At 45.5% G+C, this 24,506-nt stretch overlaps 2 protein-coding genes across 20 annotated transcripts in view; one reads left to right on the forward strand and one right to left on the reverse strand.

Moving 5' to 3' along the window:
* Positions 1-16,316, reverse strand: part of BEND7 (BEN domain containing 7) — an 81,952-nt gene extending 65,636 nt beyond the window's left edge. For 4 of the 19 annotated variants that reach the window (XM_045060885.1, XM_045060884.1, XM_045060891.1 and 1 more), the window contains exons 1-2: positions 15,797-16,311; positions 13,388-13,471 (exon numbers count right to left, since the gene is read on the reverse strand). In XM_045060885.1, the coding sequence (XP_044916820.1) occupies positions 13,388-13,471; positions 15,797-15,857 (145 nt within the window). In that variant the 5' untranslated portion in view covers positions 15,858-16,311. Of the gene's footprint in view, positions 1-13,387; positions 13,472-14,449; positions 14,487-15,796 lie in introns of all 19 variants that reach the window. The other 15 variants (XM_045060887.1, XM_045060895.1, XM_045060890.1 and 12 more) reach the window with 11 other exon arrangements.
* Positions 16,317-16,684: 368 nt separating this feature from the next.
* The window catches only part of PRPF18 (pre-mRNA processing factor 18), a 102,089-nt gene continuing 94,267 nt past the window's right edge, over positions 16,685-24,506 (forward strand). Inside the window, exons 1-2 of the mRNA XM_045060902.1 lie at positions 16,685-17,016; positions 17,319-17,512. The gene's annotated coding sequence lies outside the window, so the exon portion shown is untranslated. The remainder of the gene's footprint in view (positions 17,017-17,318; positions 17,513-24,506) is intronic.

Genomic DNA, 24,506 nt, shown 5'->3' on the forward strand with positions numbered 1-24,506 from the left:
AGTAATCTCTATACCTGACGCGGGGTTCCAGCTCATGAGCCCCGAGATCAACAGTCCCGTGCTCTTCCGACTGAGCCAGCCAGGCACCCCAAGCCGTGTGTTTTTTTTAAAAAGTAATTTGGCAGCAGGCAGGGGTAAAAGTGTTACAGCCACCATTTACAGAGCACTCACTATGTACCAGGCCCTCTGGCAAACGCTCTGCCAATTTTTAATCCTGATAACAAACTAAGAGGTTCAAATGCTGCTGAACACATTCCACCCAGGAGAAAACAGGGACTTTGAGACTGGAGAGTTATACCAGGTGGGTCAGGCTCCAAGGTCCTTGAGCTACTCTCCGGAGGCGCTCAAGGAACGGGCTGACGGGCAGGAAGGAGGCCATTCACACAACAGTCCAGCTGCGTGGTATCCGGGAAGCGGTCAGGACACACACTCCGTGCTGTCTGAACCAGCTGGCATCTTAACCACCCAGCTATGTGAACACACGTGGTAGAAACAGTGAAATCACGGCCCCAAACGATCCGCGGATTCCAACGTAGTTGCGCTGTTTCTCACTAATAAGGCTCAGATATTTCTTTTTACTCTGGCAGCATGGTTCACGTGAATCCTGTTAGTTCTACCAAAGCCACATATTAACACTTAGAAGACATGAAGTAAGAATTTATTTACGTTCATGATTCTGTGAAACATACAGCAAAAGTCTTCGAATGCCGGTAATTCACATAGGTAAAATACAAGACTGTAGGTTAAGAGCAGCTCCCATATGCCTCTGGTAGTATAACCAACGTCTTGCCTTCATTCAGCAAGAGAGAAAATGTTCATAACTCACTGCCTGGAAAGAGACGATCCTTCTCGTTATAACTTGAAATGCTGACCCTCTGCTCTCCTGCACAGAAAACTTCTAGAAGAATGCTATACAGAGGTGCAAATCTCCCCTAACCGAGCTGTTAATTTGCATATCTACATCTTGGATCAGCTAAGTATGAACTTGATTAAGTACTTGCTGTATTACATTTCTTCAGCCATTTAAAATTTTTAAATATTCCAAGTTAAGGGCGCCTGGGTGGCTCAGGCGGTTGAGCGTCCGACTCTTGATTTCGGCTCAGGTCATGATCTCATGGTTCGTGGGATCGAGCCCCATGTCAGGGATTGGGATTCTCTCTGTCTCTCTCTCTCTCTCTCTCTCTCTCTGCCCCTCCCCTGCTCGTGCTCTCTCTCTCAAAATAAAAACATTTAATAATATATTCCAAGTTAAATATACATGCCATTGTACGGTTTCATCTTCAATGTAAATAGTGTTACTGACAATGAAGAATGGGTCACATTCACAGCACCTTTTTCTTCCAAGGATTTCAGGGAACTCCGATAACTCTGGGTCCAAAAGCACTTAGAGACTGGCAGTCTTTCCTGAGTCAGACTAAAGACAACTCTCTAGGGGTAAGACAAACGCAGCTTAGGTCAATGGGTTCCAAACTTTTTTGACCATAGTTCACAGCAAGAAATATATTTTTCATGATGATTTCACACACACACACACACACACACACACACACACACACACACACGTATACTACATATATAACTAAAAAGTTTCATGAATGTATCCTTCCTGCATGCAATGCATTCTGACATTTTCTTTTCCACTCTGTCTTTGTTATTATTATTATTACCACTATCGCTCATGCGGGTGACAATCTGCTAAATTGATCTCCTGACCCATTTACAGGTCACAACCACTGGTGTGAAAAGCACTGCCTTAAATGTTGAACGTTTTCAGGATGCTGCCCGAACAGCCTTCTCACTCCCCACACACCTTCTGGGTCCCCCGATCCTCTCTCCTGGCCCCAGTGACCATCTGTATGTGAGGACTCCAGCCCTGATCCCACTTCAGGGCTCCAGACCCACATACCCAATAGCCCCACTTGCGCATTTCAAAAGCAACCTTAGTATCATGTCCCCAAACTGTATTTAACGATGACCATCCCTGAGCCTTACTAACAGCATCCACCCTGCTGTACAAGCCAGAAAGTTGGGGCTCCTCTCTCTCTTCGCCCTCCCAAAGCCAATTAATCATAGAGTCCTGATTATTGTGACTTCCAAATCACTTCTGAACCCTCTCATTTCTCTCCACACCCACCGCCCGCCCCCCGCTTCCATTATCACTTGATGGGGCTACTGCCAAAAGCCTCCAGTGTTGCGCCCCTCCCTCCAAACCCTCTTCACCCCGAAGCCAGGGCGATCTCCAAACACACAAACCTCATCACGTGACACAGCTCAGTGGAATGCCAACCACCTCCGACGCAGCCCGGCTCTGCATCTGGCCTTCCTTGCCCATTTCTCCACCTTAGCCCTTGCCATGTTCCCAACCCCCCCACCCCCTTATTCTAAACTGGTGGCTCTTGGGTGTGGCTGCATGCACATTAGACAACTTTCTCAAAGGACCAGTGCCCAGGCCTCACTTCAGGACAATTAAATACCAACCCAGCTGGTGGGTGTAATGGAAAGCCAGGGGCCCTCTGCTTTAGCTGGAAGGAAAGTCTGGAAGCACTCACTTCCTGGCCTTCATACCTCCTCAGCCCCATCTCCTACTGAAATGTCATCTCCTCAAGGATCATAGTCCCTAACCACCCCCCCCGGGCCTGGTGAGGCCCCTCTTTATGTTCCCATAGAACCCTTCATCCCCCTGGTCGCTACCTCCTGAGCTTTAAAATCTCTTAGCCTGGCCCTAATGGCTACTCGATAAAGACCTACAAAACAAATACAAGAATTCAGTAAATTCTAAGCATCAGTTATGCCAAGAAGTTGGGATAGGCTGAAAAAACACTACAGTTGAGGAAGGCTGAAAAAACACTACTGACGATGGGTAAGACGTAAACCAAATCTGTGACATCCTGGAAAGAGATTCTCGTTTCCATGGTGTAGGCCTGGCAAACAGAGGCAAACACTTGGTGCCTAAATTCAATCGTGCCTTCTTCTGAAAGCTTTCCCAAGGGCACATATCTCATCCTCGTCGTCTTCCTAGCTCATCAGAGATGATAGACAGCGACTCATTTCCCCCATTTAGCAAAGAATGAGAGTAAGTTGCTTGCTCACATGACCAAAGTAGACCAGAGGAAGACGAATCAGCTCTGGGCCCGTCTGTGTTGCTCAAGGCACCAGGCTCTCTCCTGTAGAGTGGTTAAGGCAAACACACCTGCAACAACTCCTTTCCAACCGTATTTCACACAAGGCTTATTAAGGGACCCATTAAAGTCTTGCCAGTAATTGAAAAAATTATATATGTGCAATGAGAATGAGTTAACGTTAACAGAAGAACCTTAACTTTTGCATCTCCTGACTTTTTAACTTTTAGCTTGTACCTTAACCTTGCATTTTTGTGGGGTTCTTTACATTTTCTCTGGAGGTGTAAAGTCACATTTGAGATATAATTCCATTAGCCATACAAGCAACTTCAGAGGCTATTATGTGGCATCAACTTTTTCTGTAAAAATAAATTGTTAAGGATATTATTCCTGGAACAGAATAAATTCTTGGAATTACTGAGTAACTTATGTACCGTACCACTGTTCCAAGAACACATTACTTATTTTATCATGACAAAGTAAAGTTATTAATCTTCCGGCTTCCATTTCAACAATGAGAAATGCCGTGAGATGTACAGACACCTGCATTACATTTCAGTTCAACTTTATATCATCCATAAACATCTCTGTGTTGGACACCTCATCCAAACAAATGCTCACAGAACACTCCATGTACCATTCGATTTTATGAAACTATAAAAGTTCCTTGCTGTTAATTACAGAGACAAATGTCTCATCACACATTTGGTTACCAGATCGCATAATTAGTTTTCTCCATTAACCTTTCAGATATAAAATTTGATTTCTGAGTAAAAAAACATTGTAAAACCCTTGCGGTTCAAATGGGATAGTATATTTGTACGTGCTTGAAAAAAAAATGCAAAACTAAGAAAACAATTTTATGGATTCTTATTTACAAGGCTACTCATTGTCTGCAATGCTGAAAGGAAAGCTGTCTAAACTTCTTAATGATTTTAAAATATATGATCGAGTATGCATGTAAGAAGCTATCCTTTGCATAGAAAGGAGGCTCAGGAACCTGGCCGTGAATGGATGTGCTCGCTCTGGGTATGGCGATGTGGCTGGCTGGGTCCACCCCAGCCCCTCGTTTCTGCCCCCCTTCACAAGGGCATCTGGGAGACAGCTGGGGAGGGAAGGGCGTCCAGCCTAGAGCAATGCAATCGTTTTTCTCGGCTCAAAGCTAACTGACCCCACAACTGTGGACTGCAGAAGACGATGCTCTAACTCACATGTGTAGGGGGCATTTCTGATGGTCACAATGGCTGGGGGGGGGGGGTGGGTTGCTCCTGACATCCATGTACATTTGTGCCGCCCACACTCAGACCTCTTGTAACATGTGGGACAGTCCTGCACAAGAAGACGGTCTCCCCTCAGCAGACTGTCCCGCTCACATCAGATGATAACTACACTTTTAACATGTTCCAAACATGGGACTCCTTCATTTATTCAGAAATAGTTGTTGTGAAATCTACTCTGTGTCAGGTACCGGGCACCAGGAACACAGTGAATGGAGCCTTGCCTGCAGGAATTCAAGATGAGACTTGAGCGATGAAGGCTCAAACAGCCTGGGTGGCAGACACTGTTCCCGGCAGAGCCCAGCAGGGCAGACGCCAGGCCCATGTGCGGCCATATCCAGAGATGCCCGCACAGCGCGTTGTTATATGCAAGGCCCTGGAGGCCAGGGGCTAGAATACACACAAAGGCACAGTGGTGCGTCCTCTTTCGGGGTTAAACTTGAAGAGGGGGACCTGCCATTAACCTAATAAAAAAGAAAAAAAAACAAATGAAAAATATAGCTTCGATAGCCAGTGCTGACAAATTTTACGCCTGGTATGGGAGGTCCAGTTAGGTACGAAGAAGGATGTGTAAATTTTCACCCTTTGAAGCCAGGGCAGGACTTAGAGGTAAAAGAGTTGGGTAATAAAGTTTCAAAATGGCTGATTCCACCACTTTATTTATTTCTTTAAAAAAAAATTTTTTTTAGTGTTTATTTTTGAGAGAGAGAGAGACAGAGCAGGAGTGGGAGAGGGGCAGAGAGAGAGGGAGACACAGAATCCGAAGCAGGCTCCAGGCTCTGAGCTGTCAGCACAGAGCCTGACGTGGGGCTCAAACTCAGAGACTGCAAGATCATGACCTGAGCTGAAGTCGGACACCCAACCGAGTGAGCCACCCAGGCGCCCCCACTTTATTTTGAATTTAAAGTGGACATCTTATTCACTCCCTGAGCATGTACTTATGTGACCATCGTGGGGCTGGGCAGTGGGGACGCGGAGATGATTCTCAGGGAGTTTACACCCCAGTGCGGGGAGAGAGAGAGAGAGAGAGAGAGACAGAGAGAGAGAGACACACAAGCAAACTGGCTTTGCTGTGATAGCACCCAGCCCTGGATGCTGTGGAAGGAGAGGTGAGGGGAATCAGGGAAGGCTGCCTGGAGGAAGCTGCATCAACTTGGGAGTCTTCAGGGATAAGAGAGAGCCATGGACAGAAGAGGGAGGATGGTCCAAGTGTGAAATTCCAAGCAGAGGAGGTGGTATGTGCAGCCACCCAGGTGACAAAGTGCCTGGCCTCAAAGGCAAGGACAGAATCCTGCTGCACGGATGAAAGTGGTGTGGCATGGCCGAAGCCTGGGAGGTGGAAGGAAAGCCTCAGCCACGAGCCCCAAGGAGGGGCAGTTTGTGCAAAGTCTCATCCGTCAGGCCTAGGAGTCTCAGTCCTAACTAGGAAGCCACAGACGGTGAAGAGGTTCAGGCAGGCAGGCCCTGGAGCCGCACGGGGCCCCTGGGCGAATCCCTGCCGGCGTGGGCGTCTGCTCCCTCCTGGCCCACCACCCCCTGCTTCTGCACGCACATTCCAGTCTAGGTGGCGTTCTCTCCAGTAATCTGTGACTTGTAAGAATAACAGAGTTGCTTTGTAAATGTCCTAGGTCTATTTTTAACTTGGAGATGCAAAACACACTGTTCCAAAATCTTTATTTTATCTTATAGATAGCCATGTTATTCTCTTCCAAAAGTAAAAATCCATATTCCCATGGGAACCAGAGAGGCTAAATTGTTAATACGTCTCCTTAGAGTCTGTCCTTCGTGGAGGGTTTTTTGTTTTGTGTTTTTCTTTTTTTTTTTTTTTTTAATGATTTGGTCACGATCAGAGTAGGAACAGCAAACCATCAAAACGTATCACGCATTTCGCTCACTCCTGAACCACACCAAGTCTTGATGGGAAACGGAAAGAGGCAACTTTTCTCAAGACACGGGCCTAGGGGAGCAGGCCCGGCTTGAGTGTTCCCTCATAGCAGGACAAGCCTGTTGCTGAATGCACAGCTTGCTATTTTTCTGAAACTTAGGTCGGTAAACTTGCTTCCCACGGAGCTGGACAACCAGACCTGCCAAAGTCAGTTGATAAACAGGTCAATACTATCTCAAGCGCCTCTAGAAAGCTGTGCCCACGTAAAAGCACAATACCGAGCCAACAGAGCATATACTATTTTTCAGTTTTGGTTTTTAACATGTCGCTGGCTTTCCTAGGTGAGGTCCTCTCCTTTTTGGTCTTTTCTAGATGTGAAGGAAAACAAAAAGATTTCAAGTTCTATCTCACACATCAACATCAGAAGTCCCAAGTTTCTGTGCTGCTTTAATGTATGATAAAAGATTCTTCTGGTTAAATGAGGAATATTTTAGTTTGGCTCGCTAAATGTCTCCAAAATCTCAACAGTGTGGTGTGTGTATATATATTTTAAAGTTTACTTATTTCTTTTGAATAAATAAGAGAGAGAAAGAGAGCATGAGCAAACATGAGTGGAGGAGGGGCAGAGAGAGGGAAAGAGAGAATCCCAAGCAGGCTCCCTGCTGTCAGCACAGAGCCCGACTCGGGGCTCGATCTCACAAACCATGAGATCACGACCTGAGCCGGTATCAAGAGTCGGATGCTTAACCGACTCTTGGCGCCCCCACAGTGATATATTTTAAAGCAAGTCTTCAGAGTTCTGTACGACATTGTCCAACATACTCACACGTTTAGATACTTGAGTACCTGTCATCTGGGTTCCTATTATGAACACAACACCGTGCTGGGTGCTTCAAAGGATACAAAAATGAATCCAGGTCACCCTTGCTCTGTCATCTTACAATTTACATGAGGAGAGACAGTGCGAATAAACAACCACAATTCAGTGTGGTAACTGTTCAGGTTTGGGGGCGACAGGGGTGTCTGCAGGTTGACCTGGAGCGCCATAAAGCTGTGTACAAAACAAGTATTAGGCAGTATGTGGCAAATGCTGGATGATGTTATTATTTAGTGCTAAGGTGTTCAGAAGAACAGAACTCTTTCAGGAGAAGGGGATAATAAAAATAAGAATACAGCATTTTCTATTCTGAAAAAGTGTTTTATCATATAGGATTTCCAAGACGCTGAAGGGGAGCCTGCTGGGGAAGTCAGGGCCAACATTCCTATTCAACTATGGAAGATAAAGAAAGCCTCTCAAGAGTTTCGTGCAAGGTGCTATTAACCGTTAGCCTGAGATTCAAACCAAGGTTTTCTGACTTCAAACCTGACTTCTCTCTATTGTGCTATACGAACTGAGAAGGCCTCCAGGCCTAGGTAATATTGGAATTGGGCTTCAGAAACCGATAGGCGATAGGCTGGTGATAGATGGGGTGTGGAAACGGGCTAACACGTGGGAGGGCCTGGAAGGGAAGGGATGGTGAAGAGCCCACACACAGACAGGGAAAGGCGCCCCAGGAAGTTAATGCTAAGAGGCCAGTCTGACGCAGGCCAATGTTTTCAGTAGGAAGAAGAGGGAGAAAAGACTGGAAAGGTGAGCTAGAAGCTAGAAGCAGAGAGCGAACAGCAGAGGGAGGAGGCGAGGGGCCCCGGCTTTCTCAGAGACCACACCGCAGAGCAGAAATACCGCGGGAGCCGGGTCCATGGCCAAGCTCTCGTCTGCGAACTCTCTGACCTTGAGCAAACTGACATTTCCAAAGGCCTGTATTTTTCATTTAAAAATGGAAATAACAATACTTCTCCAGTTTGGGAAAGTGCCCAGCGTACAGCAGATGTTCAACCAACTTTACTTCCTTTCTTCCCAAGCGGGTCCCAGGCTCTGCCCACCCCTCCCTTCTACCGACGGTGCCCCCTCTCATGTCTTGAGCCCCACTCTGTCGGTGGGGGGGGGCGGCGGGGAGAGGATGAGCAGTCACACACTAAGATGAGCCCGTGTGGGCAGAACGGCACAGGTAGGCAGGACCGCAGGCAGCCCCCACGTGGTGAGAGAGGGCAGAGCTGGACATCAGGAACCCGGGTTTTAAAGCACGCTCAACTACTAACTACGGTATAACCTCGCGTGAGTCACTTTCACCTCCGAGCTCGGCTTCCTGTCTGAATGACGGATGGAACACCTGCCTCACACTGTGGTTGTGATGTTGGCTAAATGACCAATCCAAGAGTGTGACGGGCCTGAGTGCAGACGCCTCCCGAACTTTAGGCAGCGAGTAGCATCGAAGCGGTCTACCGCTGCGCCTACGGGTACAGAAGCACACTCACACGTGCGCTCATATTCAAGGGAGCCGTCGGTGGTCAAGAGCCTCAGAGGCTCTCTCGGCTTTGACTTTGCTTGGATTTGTGAAGCCGTTTGTGCACCTACAGGATAAGGATAAGCAGATCTACTTTTAGTGCCGTAGGAAGCCTTAGAAACCACTTATACGTGGTGGCAAGGGCACCCTAAAAGCTGTGCGGAGTCCCGCAGACGTGGGGCATGTTGCATGGCGCCCTGCGATTACACGCCAAGTTCTTAGCATAGTGCCCTGCGCGCAGCAGCCTCTCCAAAAATGACACCTGCTGTTATCGGCTCTATTTCTAACCCCAAGAAACACTCAGGTCCGCTGGGCCCTTCATTTTATTTCAGGTTGTTTCTCACTCATGCAACTCTAGCCACAGGTGAGGTGAAACTTCGGGGCCCCCCTCCCTGTTGGAAAGAAACAGGAACCGGGTGGGACCCAGGCCGCCCCCCCCCCCATTTCACACATGCACCTGCTCGCTTCTCCAGGGCTCTAACGACTCCCATTATCGTTAGAGGCTAACTCCCTAACCTCTAGGGGTAGGGATTGTTGGAGTGTGTCACCTTTGAAAAGACTGGAGACCCTGGTGGGGGCAGCTGTCATCAACAAAGTCACTGAAAAAAAGATTTAAAAATTCAGAGATCTCAGGGGCACCTGGGTGGCTCGGTCGGTTAAGTGTCTGACTTGATTTTGGCTCAGGTCATGATCTCACAGTTCATGAGTTTGAGCCCCGTGTCGGGATCTGTGCTGTGAGCTTGGAATTCTCTGTCCCTCTCTCTCTGCCTCTCCCCTGCTTGCTCACTCTCTCTCTCTCTCAAAATAAATAAAATAAACATTTAAAAAATTCAGAGATCTTGACCGTGCTCATCTGGCATGGCCACTATACCCTGTGGTTCATCTTCTGAAAGCTGTACAACTTAGTGTCAAAAGGAACAAGAACAAGAACAACAACAGCAACAAAAAAACAAAAACAAAAAAAGGAACCAGAAGAGGACCAAGAGGGCCGGGGCCTGACCCCATAATTGGAGCTCAATAAGTATTTGTTGAATGAATAAATGAAAAAGAGTGAACACCTGAAAAACAGACATGTTTCAAATTTATATATTATAATGGTAAATCCAAAAGAAAATCCAATGTAGAAAAAGAGATTTCATTAAATGTTTCCTTTAAAGCTATGAGTAACAAACTCACTGTCTCATTAAAATACTTGCTAAAAGTGCTTTGCTACCAGCTAAGGTCTCCTGATAATCCTTGAATTGTCTGGCCCAACACGACAGAGGGAAAAGATCTTTGGACAGAAGACGTGGGTTTCTGCCAGGTTCCACTATTTATGAGCAAGTCACTTCACTCTGAGCCTCAGTTCCCTCCTCTAGGTAATGAGAGTAAGAACATGTGCCCCAGTGACCTCACAGGACTACTGTAAAAACCACAGGATGACAGATGTGAAAACACTTTTTAAACTACATGTGTGACCTTCACTTAACGTCTGGGTCTTGTGACACTTAGCCCCTTCTTCACCTCCCCTCTGCCTATCCAAATCTTCCCCAAGTTCAAGGTCCAGCCCTTCCAGAGCTCTCCACTTGACCGTGCGTTTGATCCGTCCCTTCCAACGCCGCTTTTGCTTGTTGCCCTAACGGATCACATCTGCCAATGAATCATCGTTCACACAGAGAGGCATGCGGTGGGGTGTTTCCAGCACATGGAGATGTGCACTGGGATCCCGGCTATGGCACTTGCTACTTGAGAGGCCTCTGGCCGGCTATCAAACACCTAAGTCTCAGGTACAAAACAGGGATGATAACGACTCTGGCAGATTTGCTGTGAGAAGTAAATGAGAAAATTCAGGTGAGGTACTCAACACAATACTGGTGCACGCACAAAGTGTCCAAACTGTTATTATTATTGAATACTGCTCCTTGATGGTGTTCTCAATTTGTCCTATCTCCCCAAATGTCTTGGTCCTATCTGTTTCCCACCCCTGTTCCAGAAAAGTGCTGAGTGCACAGTATTTTCTTAAAAAAGACATCTGTTGGACTGATTAAAACGAGTTGCTGTTCCTCTCCAAACAGGTGCTCAAATTTTTATTGTAGGCCCACCGCAGCCAGCTGGGCCACATCAATGTCCACAGGGCAAAATACCCTCGTCTGGCCCTATTATCACATTGATACTGTATGTGTGAGTCGCAAAGCACTCAGCCAAGCCATTCACACCAGTGAGCTACCCTGCCTCACTCGTGGGCTTCCTTAGTCAACAGCCTGAATATATTCCAAGGAAATAGATTTCATGTGGGAACTCTGCCAAAACTTGGAGCGCTCCCCTTCCCGGAGATATGAACTTTAATCTTATAGGTGCAGATAGCCCTAGGGATTATACCTACGTCTGAACACAGAAAATCCTACACAGCATCTCGGGGCCACGTTTTAGGACTGCATTATAGGTGAAACAGCTCTTCTGGTGTCCTGCTAACAAACTCCCTTGGGCGTCAGAAACTTCACATAGAAATCTGCACCCTAGCGAGTAGTGTTATGGATAGACTCTAGCAATTTACAAAAACAAACATGATGTAAAGCTATGTTTTGAGAAGAGTACCTACAAACTCCTAATGCCTATGTCTTATAACATCATCAACAACCAAATTCTTAAGTTCAGAAGCTGTCGGTAACTATTTCCAATCGCTCTCATTTGCTTTTCCACTTTTTAAAAAAAAAACGGACCCAGAGATCACAAAATAAAATTGGTCTTTGGGAACCATATCACACTTTTCCCAGGATGAGCGAAAGATTGAGAAGTCACCCAGGTACACGTTTCCACTGTTCAAACTTTTGTCTCTTGATGTCTGAGGCCTTCCTGCCCGGTAACTTGGAAAGCTGATCCCCACCCTGGTCTTTCGCTGATGTTCTCTTATCTTCCTGGACCCGAGCTGGGAAAAATGAAAGCAGCGATGTCTGCCCCCTTCAAGAGTGTACAGTTTACTGAATTCTGACCACTCGCATCTTCCTCTTCTTCCTCCCCCACTTTCTCACACCCAGAATTACTGTTTTCCAAATACACAGCACAAAGGGGGAAAAAGGCCTGCTTTGTTGGACGTTAACTGAACCAAGGACATGATGTTACATTTTGACGATAAATGTAAATTTTCTACTAATAGGCAAATTCCTCATTTCAAATGGCCAAGTCGAGTGGTACTTAGATACAGAATTCCAACCAATAAGATCAGGGAATGGAAAGTACAGAATTCCAACTCATTAAGTTTAAGGAACTAAAGAGAGTACAATCCAAGAATATTCTCCTTCTGGGTCATAGCATTTCACTTGACTATTAACTTTTTGGTTTTTAGTCCTCTTAACAGTAAACAGGTGATGAGTGTAGTTGCTGGCCTCAGTAATATTCTCCCCTAGGATGGAAAGATCTATGCGCCTTCAGTGGTTGCATATGTAAGACGTGCTGATACTCCCCTCCTATTTTACCTCCACCAAGTATCCATTTGATTTCTCAGTCCTTTGGCAACCCACCCTTTCTCTTCCTCAAAGCAAAAAAAGAGAGATCTCAGTGACAGAACACTACGCCATCTGGCTTTCACGTTGTTCGGCTTTTCAGTACCCCTCACACTGGGTCTGAACAGCAATCCTACTTCCTTCTGCTCTCAGTTCTCACCAGAGGTCTGGCAAGTCTGGCCTCGGCTTTTCATCACTCTCGCCGCAACGGTCTCCCATTTTCTGCTCCCTTCTTGCGCGGCACCCGCTCTCAACCTACTTCTGGGGTGGTGAAGGTGTTCGCGATGGGCAAGGCTGAAGCCACAAGCCACCATTTGCTCTCCGCTCTTACTTAAGGGGGACTGCAACTCTTAGTGGCAAAATCTGAAGTTGTTTAATTTTTGGTTCGTGGTCTGCAACTGACAAGCTGCACATGCCAGGTCCTTCACGTAGGGTACCTGTAGCAAACGCTGCACTTGGAAAGAGTGGCAATGTTTTGGACTACCTGCTCATTCACCAGGCGGCTACCCTCGTCTCACAGGCGCTGCTTTGGCTCCGTTTGACCCTGAGGTGAGCTGGCAACGAGGATGGTAAAGACAAAGCATGGCTAGTCTCTCTGACCAAAAACATTGGTGTGAAATGCCCACAAATCCAGGAAGGGGAGAGCTGGAGCTATCAAGAGGTGGTTGGGCGGACAATCGCACTTTGATGTTCCTTACGCTTTTCTGACTGTAGATTTAATTTAATTTTGTCATGGCAGGATTAGCAACCAGGCCACAGAGGTGAAGGGACATTATAATAAGACAGCATATTAATCCTCTATCCCACCCAAGGCAGAAGCAAAACCAAACAAATAGCGGCTTCCTGGAAATTGAATTTCTGTTATCCAGATGTCAAAGATGTAATACCCCAATTACACAAACTATTGCCAGTGAAGCATGCCAGCGAATATGCAATGGAAATGGGGTGAGCACAGAGCGACAAAACTGCTCAGTCAGCATCTGGCTCTGGGAGTGAGCGATAATTAGCACTGTGTGTAGACACTAATAAACATTTATGTCTGAAATTACAACTTTTAGCAATGTTAATAAGGGATATATTGGCAATCTGTAAAATAAAAGGTCTTGAAAAGAATGTCATACATTAAGCAATGGCAGACATTTCCCGTTCTGGCACAATCTTTTTTTTTTTTTTTTTTTCCCTTCCCCCTAATTGCAAATGGCCACACTGTTTTGCTGAGAAATTAATTGACATAGGAACCTACCTAAATAAATGGGTTGTGTCTCTTTGGCCTCCCCATTAACATCGTTGCTGAATTCTGAGATCTTATATACCTCATGGTGATAATCTGGGATGAGAAAACAACCAAAAATTACAATTCTAATGGCGAGCAAGATATGAATAAGCAATAAAGACTAGACTCTCGTTATAGAGAAGATGTATAATCTATACTTTAATTTATAAACATAATTTCCAAGAACTCGGTTAGTCACGGAATTCATAGTCTTTAGTAATCCCTAAAAAACTTTGCTTACTCTGAAAAAGTACGCAAACTTGACCTATTACTTTGACTTTAGAAAACGGCTTTGCTGATTACATAGTTTTCCCAGTAAATTTGGCCCACAGATGCCAATTACTAGGCCTCTTTTCTTTCAAACGACAAGCATGTTTATAAGGAAAAGAAAAACCTTGCCCAATCATAGGCCGGGAGGGCGGGGGTGATTCCAAAATTATCTCCACAACCCATTTCCATGAGTACAGTATATCAACAGCATGCTTTAGGGTAACCTGACACTCAGTTTTCTCAGTTTACCCAGAAAAATACCTGCCTTTAAGCAGCTTACAGGAAAGCACACACGAAAAAACTGATTTGTTATTTCAAACATAGTATAGCTTAGATAAGAAAGCAAGATTCTCATCTTTCACACAAGTGAATCTTTTGCATTCAGCTATGGCACTTTAATATGCAATAGTTTATTTTCTAAAAATGCACCTGCAGAGCAGAGAGAAGAATCAGACCCGTAATTTAAAGAAAGAAAAAAAAAAGGAAAAAGAAAAACTTGCTTCGTCAGGCAAACTTTAAAATACAGTACTTTAAGAGCTTCTTTCTTTTCTACAGAGGCTCCTGTACTTGCCAATGGTCTATTTCTGAAAAGTAGGATCGTCTAGGTAAGAAAATAGAGGTTCCTTCTTAAAAGCTATTCCTTTTTTGTTTTGTTTTCTTTGGTGGCTTGAGACCTGACAGGACAAGGTCTACAAAACCACTCTCACTTTTCAGATAGACTAGTTAAGTTCCCTGAGGTCATAAATAAGGAAAGCCGCCTACCTTCCCGAATGAATCAATAGACCAACAGGCCGGTCACCTATGGAGATTTTTAAAGTACAAATGACTGAGTAATCAACACGGAAACAGAGGGAAGAGCCAAATATTTTGAATACGTAAAACTATGTCAGGCCTCTTTCATGAAGCAGTATCCAAACTAAATCAGGGAAAACAGGTATGAGGCGATCTTCAAAATGTCTACAATCAAACCATTTTCAGGCTTGCCGAAAACAGGCTTTATTGAATCTACATCATAGGTAGCTCAGCTTAGCTTGAAAAGCTCTATTACTTGCAATTGCCCTCTAATGTTCATCAGCTCACATGTGACTTCCCCAGGTTGGTCGCCTTGCTCTCTCTACTCTGATGCCAGTGCTCTCTCTACTCTGATGCCAGTGCTAGATAAAACAACAGAGGAAAAAGGGGACACGTTCTGTGGGTTGCTTTTGACCTCGAGTTGATTCAAAGATTATTTAAGCAAGGTGGTTCTCAACTCAATATCGGGACCCGGGACATTAGGACGAAAAAAGTCACCTGCCTCTAATTTAAGGTGACACAATGCATTCGGATAGACATATTTTTATGTCCGCTCTTAAGTTCTCAGCGTTTTTTAAAAAGTCCTACCAGGAAAATGAAGGCTCTGACAAGTAACCTAACACAGACAAGACGATTCAACTTTCCCCTTCCCCCATAAAACATTCCTAAGCCCGAAGACCGTGATGTACACCTGTTAAATCGTCAGGAACCGGCTGGATTTTTTTTTTTTTTAAGGATACTTTTCTGACCGATAAGTGATCTATTCCAAAACACCTTTCCAACCCAAATAACGTCTCTAGAAAAGACGCCGGAGGTCAGCAATTCTCATTTTGGGCTCGTGCACCTCATGAGCTTCTTTCTGGTTCTTAACAGAACCACCACCTTTTTTGCTTCTGTTTGGGGGGAAAAAAAGCAAACCCACAACCATTGGTCGGGATTCGTGTGTGCACGGCCTGACGGAGCGGCAGCTCTCCCCCACCCCCCAACCTAGCCACAGGAGTGGAATACCAAAGAAGGCTCTCGGCTCCCCAAGTGTCATTGTTTGCTAATTTCCTGATGTGCCCTCCGACTTGTTTACGCTGAATAGCATCCTGCCTCCCCCCCGCACAACTTTGCTCGCCGCGCGGCGTGTGCGGCCGCGGCCCCCCCTCCACCGCGGGAGGGGACTCGGGGGTCCCGGAAGCCCGGACCCCCGGAGTGGGACGCGCGGCCGCGGCGCGGGGCGGCGGGCCGGGCGCGGGGCTGTTTACGCGGCGCCAAGTCCTCCCTCCGCCGCCCGCACGCCCCCCGCCCGGCCCGGCGCGGCCCGCCGCTTACCTCGGCTCACCAGTTTGAAGCTCTGGGATTTCCTGCTCCTCTTCCTCTCGGAGAACTCCATGGTGCTGGCAGGAGGCAGGAGGCAGGGGCTGCGGCCGGGGGGCGGCCGGCGGGCGGAGGGAGCGGCGGCCGAGGCGGCGGCGGCGGCGGCGGCGGCGCTGGCTCTTGTCACCCGGCAGCGGGAGCGCCAGGACCAAGGTCCGCGTCTTGAATCCGCAGGGGGAGGCAGAGGCAAGGGAAAAACCACCTCGAGCCCACTCGGGGGCTGCGGCTCGCGGGGTCGGCAGGAGGCGCTTTCCCGGGAGAAGTTGCCCCCGCCTGGCCGCCGCCGCCGCCCGGTCCCCTCAGCACGCCCCCCGACCCCTTCTCATTCCCGGGCTCTGTGCCTCGCGCAGCCGGAGCCGAACTTTCCGTTGGGGAGCGAGTTGGGGGCGGGGAGGGCGCGGCGCGGCGGGCCGGGTGCTGCCGGCGCCCTGCGCGCTGGCCGCGGGCCGGCCTGGGCGCTGCTCCGGACGCGGCGGCGGCGGCGGCGGCGAGCGCGGCCCCGGGGACGCGGCGGGCGGGCCGAGGGCGGCGGCGGCGGCGGCGGCGGCGGGGTGCGAGCCGGGTCGGGGCGCTGACCGCCCCCGCGGGAGGAGGGGCGCCGGGGAGGAGGCGGCGCCGCCGGGACCCCGGGGCCACCTGCTGGTGGAGCGCGGCCGCCGCCATCCCCGGGGGCCCCGGCCGCCGCCACCCACCGGCCTGGCCGTGCGGCGCCCCGAGGAGGAGCCGGAGGCCGCGGCGCAGCGCCCTCGGCCCGGCCGGCCGGCCTTCCCGCGGGGACGGCGGGCCCTGCCTGGCACGGGGGGTCGGGGGGTCGGGGCGCCGCTGTTCGGGGCCCGGCTCTCGGCCCCGAGCTCGTCTGCCTCTCGCCGCCGCCGCCCCCCCGGGGCCGAGCTTGCTGTACGTGGTGCGGGGTGTCGGGGACCCTCCGGCGAGCCCACTCCTTGCCTTGAGATCCAGGAGGTCGGAGAGCCACACTCATGGGCTCTATGCAAGTTTTAGGAAACACACACACACACACACACACACACACACACACACACGGGCACACACACACACACACACACACACACACACACACACACACACACACACACGCATACACAACTTACCCCTCTGCGCTCTGCAAGGAAACGAAGAGATAGGAGAATTTACCGGTGAGAAGAGTACAGGAGAGAGTGAGCTTCAATTCTTTACATCAGTACAAAGGGGTTTGTAGGAAGATCCGGAGTTATATTCAAGGAGACAACTTGGAATGTGGGGCTTGGAGAGGGTGGACGGAGTGAGGGGCGCAACGTCAGTGGGTGCTTGTGTCTCTGCTGACTCTTGGGCAAGGAATGGTCAAGGCAGGTGCAGGGGACTCTGCGACTTGGGGTAATCGTGCCAAAATAATCGACAGCAACAGAATGCTTTTATTACTTTTATATAATCTTCTCTGGGGAGCTAAGAGCACGCCATTTCTTTCTCACAACATCCTTAGGGTGGGAATGCAAGAGAATTTTACACCACGTGGGAATGGCGGTACAGGACTGCGATCTGACGTCCTTGAAGGTGCCTCACCAAACTGATGGTTCCTAGACCTAAATAAAAAGAGAATAGAGAAATGGACGACCCATCCAGCACCGTGGCAAATTCAGATGGCCCCAAAAGAGTGGAGAGGAGTATGAGAAAAGGGTATGTTGGTAAATATGACAAGTTTCACCCTGGGGTCTCTCTCAGATAAGGAGACAGCCATCTGGGTCCACTCTTATTTAGCTGGGATACACAGAATAGGACAACTTGGAGGAAGGGAGAAGTTGGGAGGCAGCTAGCATACACACACCAGGAAACAAAACCAAGGCACAAGGTCATTAATTAAATAGTGGAAGCAGGGCCTGGTACACATTCTGAGGTCTTAGGTGGTATGCATCAAGTGAGGCGGCTGGTTATACCTGGCCAGGTTCAAGGAGAAATGTTCATGCAGTTCACCAAAGTGAACTCTTAAACAGAAGTTCTTAACCTATTTTGGTCACTGCCTCCTTGGAGATTATGTTCAAAGCTCAGGGTCCTTTTCCCAGAGAATATGTGTAGGACAAACAAAATTTTGTGGAGTTTTCTTGGAGTACTTGGACCCATTAGAGCTCCAAAAGGTGGCAAAAGAGGTTAACGTGATAACAGGGATTAAATCAACTGTGCTGTTTGGTTCTCTTCCATTTCCCCCCTCCTCTTTCTTTCTTTACAACAGGCAGTAGGAGCACCTGGGTGGCTGAGTCTGTTAAGTGTCTGACTTTGACTCAGGTCATGATCTCATGGGCTGTGGGTTCAAGCCCCACAGCAGGCTCTGTGCTAACAGCTAGGAGCCTGGAGCCTGCTTCCGATTCTATGTCTCCCTCTCTCTCTGCCCCTCCCCCACTCACACTTTGTCTCTCTCACTCTCAAAGATAGATAAACATTTAAAAAAAAGTTAAAAGAAAACAGGCAGTAAACATCTGAAGATGTTTTGAATGTTTCTAAGGAAACAAGCACACCATTTTGTTTCCTTTCTTTTTTGTGATGTCTATTATTATTTATAAATTATTAAAAAAATGTTTATGTTCATTTATTTTTGAGAGAAAGAGAGCCAGAGGGCAAGCACAGAGTGAAGGAGACAGAGGATCTGAAGCAGGCTCCATGCTGTCAGTGCAGAGCCCGATGAGGGACTTGAGCCCGCGAACTGTGAGATCATGACCTGAGCTAAAGTCGAACACTTAAACAACTGAGCCACACAGGCGCCCCTGTGAAGTCTAAATGTTAGTCCAAAAGCCACAAGGTTGTGTACTACACTGGTTGAGGAGCTTTTAGGATGCTTCCTGCCTTGGAGCATAAAATGAGATTTTATTATGCTCAAACTGTGGTGAGACCATTGAAAGTGCCACCAAGAAGCAAATCCCTAGGGGAGAGATGAACAACTTTGCATTTTCGGTTAGAACGGAAATATAAATTCCGTTTACTGAAGAAAATATTTTTAATCAAGGATGAAATTTTTTAAAGTAATAATGTTTTTAAATAACAATCATTTTCCTTGACCCCTTTCTCCTGGCTCAACAAAGATGGTCTGTGAGTGAGTGGTCTACAGAGGCCAGAGGTCAGACCTGTCCTGTTAACGTCTAGAGAAAATCAATACTTTTTGATTCTTATTCATCACAGGGTGCAAATCACCATGCTTTACATAGCAAAATGTATATAGGTAAAGGTTAACGATGACATTTAATAAAAAAGATTGCTTTAAGCAGTAGGTCTCTGTGTTAGTTTGCTTGAGCTTCCATAACAAAATACACTTGAGTGTGAATCACAATTTATTTTCTCACTGTTCTGAAGATTACAAGTCCCAGATGAAGGTCTGGCAGGCTCGGTTCCTGGTGGGAGCTCTCTTCCTGGCTTGTACACGGCTGCCTTCTCACAGTGTCCTCCCTGTTGCAGAGAGAGAGAGAGAGAGAGAGAGAATTCTGATCTCTTCCTCTTCTTCTTCTTTTTTATGTTTATTTATTTTTTTTGAGAGGAAGAGAGAGAGTGCAAGCAGGGGAGAGGCAGAGAGAGAGGGAGACAGAGAATCCCAGGCAGGCTCCACGCCACCAGCGTGGAGCCAGACTCTGCCTCCAGCTCATGAACTGTGAGATCACAACCTGAGCCGAAATCCAGAGTTGATCACCCAACGAACTGAGCCGTCCGGGCGCCCCTCTTCTTCTTCTTATAAGGACTCTAATCCCATCATCGGTACCCTGTCCTCATGACCTCATCTAAACCTAATTGCCTCCCAAAGTCCTGCCCTCTAAGTACCATCATATTGGGGGGTAGGGCTTCAGCCTGTGAATTTGGGAGAACACAATTCAATTCATAGCAGTATCATTTTTGCTTGATTGAATATAGCTTTTGGGTTAGGGTATCCTGGAAAGTCATGTTGGAGATCTGTTAAGGTCCTTTCTCTGCCTCAACGGTACAAAGCCCCCAAAAGTTTTAGAACTGCAGGTTTACGTATTATTTAAGGTTCACGGAAAACCAGTAAATGTTCTGTGACTTCATGGAGGCCAAACCTCATATAACCATCCTAAAACTCAGTTGATTATAAAGATTAAACATAGATTATAATCTTTGACAAAGACAGGTAGTTTGGCCGGAAAACATTTAAGCAATCTTAATCCTAATTCTTAAAACCCTTTCGAAACTCTGTCTTGAGATGAAAATTTCCATCTTTCTTTAGATCCCTGCTGTCCAATAGAAATATAATGCAAGCCTTACATAGAATTTAAAGTTTTCTAGTAGCCATATTAAAAATACTAAAAATAAACAGGTTAAATTCATTGTAATATATTTTCTTTAACCCAGTGCATTAAAAATAATACCATTTTGACATGTAATCATATATAAACATGTATCATTAATATAAACATTAATGAGATATTTTACGTTCTTTTTTTGGTACAAAATTTTGAAAATGGTGTGTATATTATACTTGGAGGGCAGATCAATTCAAATTAGCCAAATTTCAAGTGCTCAATAGCCACATGTGGCTAGTGGCTACCTCACTGGACAGCTCTGATTTAGAGGAACTATGATTTGAACCATGCTATTTATATCCATACAGATGATTGCAACATTTTTTTTTTAATTTTTTTTTTTCAATGTTTATTTATTTTTGGGACAGAGAGAGACAGAGCATGAACCGGGGAGGGGCAGAGAGAGAGGGAGAGACAGAATCGGAAACAGGCTCCAGGCTCCGAGCCATCAGCCCAGAGCCCGACGCAGGGCTCGAACTCACGGACCGCGAGATCGTGACCTGGCTGTAGTCGGACGCTTAACCGACTGCGCCACCCAGGTGCCCCGCAACATTGTTTGTTTTATTAATAACTTTCAAAAAAGGAGATAAGCAGGATGGTATTATTGGATTTAAAACTTTATAAATCTTTGCTTGGAGTGTCTGGAATTGAAAATCCTGCCTAGGTAGATTCTGCAATCTTTCAGGAAGCTTTAATAAAGATAAATATTGACTTTTCAGTTTAATGACAATTCCCCATCAGAAAGGTCATGGAAAGAATGGGCAACCCTGCTTTGGTCCCAATTTATCAATTTGTTTTTGGCCTAACTCATAGTTCATCTTTCATTTACTTTATGGGTTTTAGTTATTACATTTTATTTTATTCTTTTACTTATTTGTTTATTTTTTTTTTTAGCGCTTTATTTTTGAGAGAGAAAGAGAGACAGAGAGACAGAGAATCCAATGCAGGCTCCAGACTCTGAGCTGTCAGCACCGAGCCCGATGTGGGGCTTGAACTCATGAACCGCGAGATCATGACCTGAAGTCAGACGCTTAACCGACTGAGCCATCCAGGCACCCCTAGTTATTGTATTTTAAAGGAAAGGAAGAAGTATCTCTAAGAGATTACTTAAGTGAAAATGAGATCTTAGAACACTCCACAGATACTACCTTATATTTATATAGGACTTCTCTTATAGGAGTGCAAAGATATTTATACATTGTCTAATTCTCTGAATTGCTATATGAGGTTGGTAGATACTACGATTCCAATTTTGCAAATGAGGAAAATCCTAAGACTAATTTTTAGTGCAACTTGGGGATGGTATACTGGTTTTCTGACAGTCTTGAATGTGGTGCATTAACCTTGCTACATTTCTGTCATTTCTTTAAAATAAATATTTAATGTTCTTTTTTTTTTTTGAGATCTAACTTACATGCAGTAAAGAATATAAATCTGAAGCATACACCTCAATCAGTTTCTTTTATTTTTATATACATCCATGTAAATCCCCTGCCCCAGATTAAGATACAGGACATTTCCAGCCCACCAGCATGCTCCCTGTGGTCCCTCCCAGCAGATAACCCCCGCCCCCCGGGAAACCACAGTTCCAAAACCACAGCTCAGTTTGTACCTGTTCTTGAACTTCATATAGATGGAATCGTAGTGTATGCTATCTTGGCTCAGGTTTCTTTTGGTCAACTTTACATCTGTGAGATTCATTCATATTGGGTATAGTGGCAGTTCTGTCTTCCATTGCCGTGTATAAACCTACCAGAATATTTTTTACCCATTCTGTTAATGGATATTCTTGTACATTTTTTTTCTTTTTTTAACTGAAGTATATTGACGTGCAGTGTTCCATCAGTTTCCGGTGTACAGTATGATGATTTAACAATTCTGTACATTACTCAGTGTGCGTCAAGATAAGTGGGCTCTTAATCCCTTTTATCTGTTTCATCTTTTCCCCCACCCATCCCTCCTCTGGCAGCCACAAATTTGTTCTGTTTTTAAGATTCTGTTCTTTTATTTGTTGCTTTTCCCCCCTCTGTTTTGTTTCAAAATAGTTTTTTTTAAGTGTACTTATTTTGGGAGAGAGAGGTGGGGTGCAGAGAGAGAGAGAGGGAGAGAGAGAATCCCAAGCAGGCTCCACACTGTCAGCACAGAGCCTGACGTGGAGCTTAATCCCATGACCTGTGAGATCATGACTTGAGTCTAAATCAAGAGTCCATGCTTAACCGGCTGAGCCACCCAGGTGCCCCTGTTTGTTTTGTTTTTTAAATTCCATATATGAGTGAAATTATATGCTATTTGTCTTTCTCTGACTGACTTATTTCACTTAGCATTATACCATCTAGATCCATCTATGTTATTGTAAATGGCAAGATCTCAATTTTTTATGGCCAAGTAATATTCCATTGTATGTCTATACCACATCTTCTTTATCCTTTCGTCTGTGGATGGACACCTGGGTTGCCTCTGTATCTTGGCTGTTGTAAATGCTGCAGTGAGCATAGGGGTGCGTATGTCCTTTCAAATTATTACCTTCATTTTCTTTGGGTGAATACCCAATAGTGGAATTACTGGATTATATGGTAATTCTATTTTTAATGTTCTGAGGAACCTCCATGCCATTTTCCACACTGCACCAATTTACATTCCCACCAATGGTTCATGAGGGTTCCTTTTTTTCCACATCCTCGCCAACACTTGTTTTTCTTTCTTTCTTTCTTTCTTTCTTTCTTTCTTTCTTTCTTTCTTTCTTTCTTTCTTTCTTCTTCTTCTTCTTCTTCTTCTTCTTCTTCTTCTTCTTCTTCTTCTTCTTCTTTGAGAGAGAGAGAGAGAGAGAGAGAGAATCTCAAGCAGACTCCATGTTCAGCATGAACCTGATGCAGGGCTCTGTCCCACAACCCTGGGATCATAACTGGAGCCAAAATCAGGAGTTGGGTGCTCAACCCACTGAGCCACCCAAGCGTCCCACTTCTGTTTTTGATTCTGACCATTCTGACCGGTGTTAAGTGATACCATGTTGTGGTTTTGATTTGCATTTCCCTGATGGTGAGTGATGATGAGCATCTTTTCATGTGTCTGTTGGCCATCTGGATGACTTGTTTGGAAAAATGTTCAGTTCCTGTGCCCATTTTTAAATTGGATTATTACTATTATTATTACTATTATTATTTGGTGTTGAGTTGTATAAATTCTTCATGTATTTTGGATATTAACCCCTTATTAGATATATCATTTGCACATATTTTCTCCCATTCAGTATGTTGCTGACCGTTTGATAGATGGTTTCCTTTGCTGTGCAAAAACCTTTTATTTTAGTATAGTACCAATAATTTAATTTTGCTTTTGTTCTCCTTGCCTGGGGAGATCTATCTAGAAAAACATTGCTAAGGCCAATGCCAAAAAGATTACTGCCTATGTTTTCTTCTAGGAGTCTCTGGTCTCAGGTCTCACATTTAGGTCTTTAATCCATTTTGAGTTTATTTTGCATATGGTGCAAGAAAGTGGTCCGGTTTCAATCTTTTGTATGTAGCTGTCCGGTTTTCCCAACACCATTTTGTGTAGAGACTGTCTTTTCCTTGTTATATATTCTTCCTTCTTTGTCATAGATTAATTGACCATAAAAGCATGGGTTTGTTTCTGGGCTCTCTGTTCTGTTCTCTTGATCTATGTGTCTGTTTTTATGCCAGTACCTTACAGTTTTGATTATGACAGCTTTGTAGTATTTCTTAAAATCTGGGATTGTGATAACCCAGCGTTGTCCTTAAGATTGCTTTGGCCATTTGAAATCTTTTGTGGTTCCACACAAGTTTTAGTATTATTTGTTCTAATTCTGTGAAAAATGCTATTGGTATTTTGATAGGGATTGCATTGAATCTGTAGATTGCTTTGGGTAACATGGGCATTTGAACTATATTAATTCTTCCCATCCATGAGCATGGACTATCTTTCCATTTGTTTGTGTTGTCTGTAGTTTCTTTCATCAGTGTTTTGTAGTTTTCAAAATACAAATCTTTCCTCATTTTTCCTTCATTAAGTTTGTCCCTAGGTATTTTATTCTGTTTGATATAATTATAAATGGAATTATTTTCTTAATTTCTCTTTCTGCTACTTTGTTATTAGTGTATAGAAACACAACATATTTTTGTATATCGGTTTTGTATCCTGCAACTATGGAATTTATTTATTGTTTTGAATAGTTTTTTGGTGGAGTCTTTAGGGTTTTATATGTACAGTATAACGTCATCTGCAAATAGTGCTGTTTAACTTCTTCTTTACCAATTCCAATGTCTTTTTATTTCTTTTTCTTGTTTAATTGCTGTGGTTAGGATTTCCAGTACTATGTCGAATAAAAGTGAAGGGAATAGACATTCTTGTCTTGTTCTTTA

This window comes from Felis catus, chromosome B4 (genome assembly GCF_018350175.1).
Source record: "Felis catus isolate Fca126 chromosome B4, F.catus_Fca126_mat1.0, whole genome shotgun sequence".
NCBI lineage: Eukaryota > Metazoa > Chordata > Mammalia > Carnivora > Felidae > Felis > Felis catus.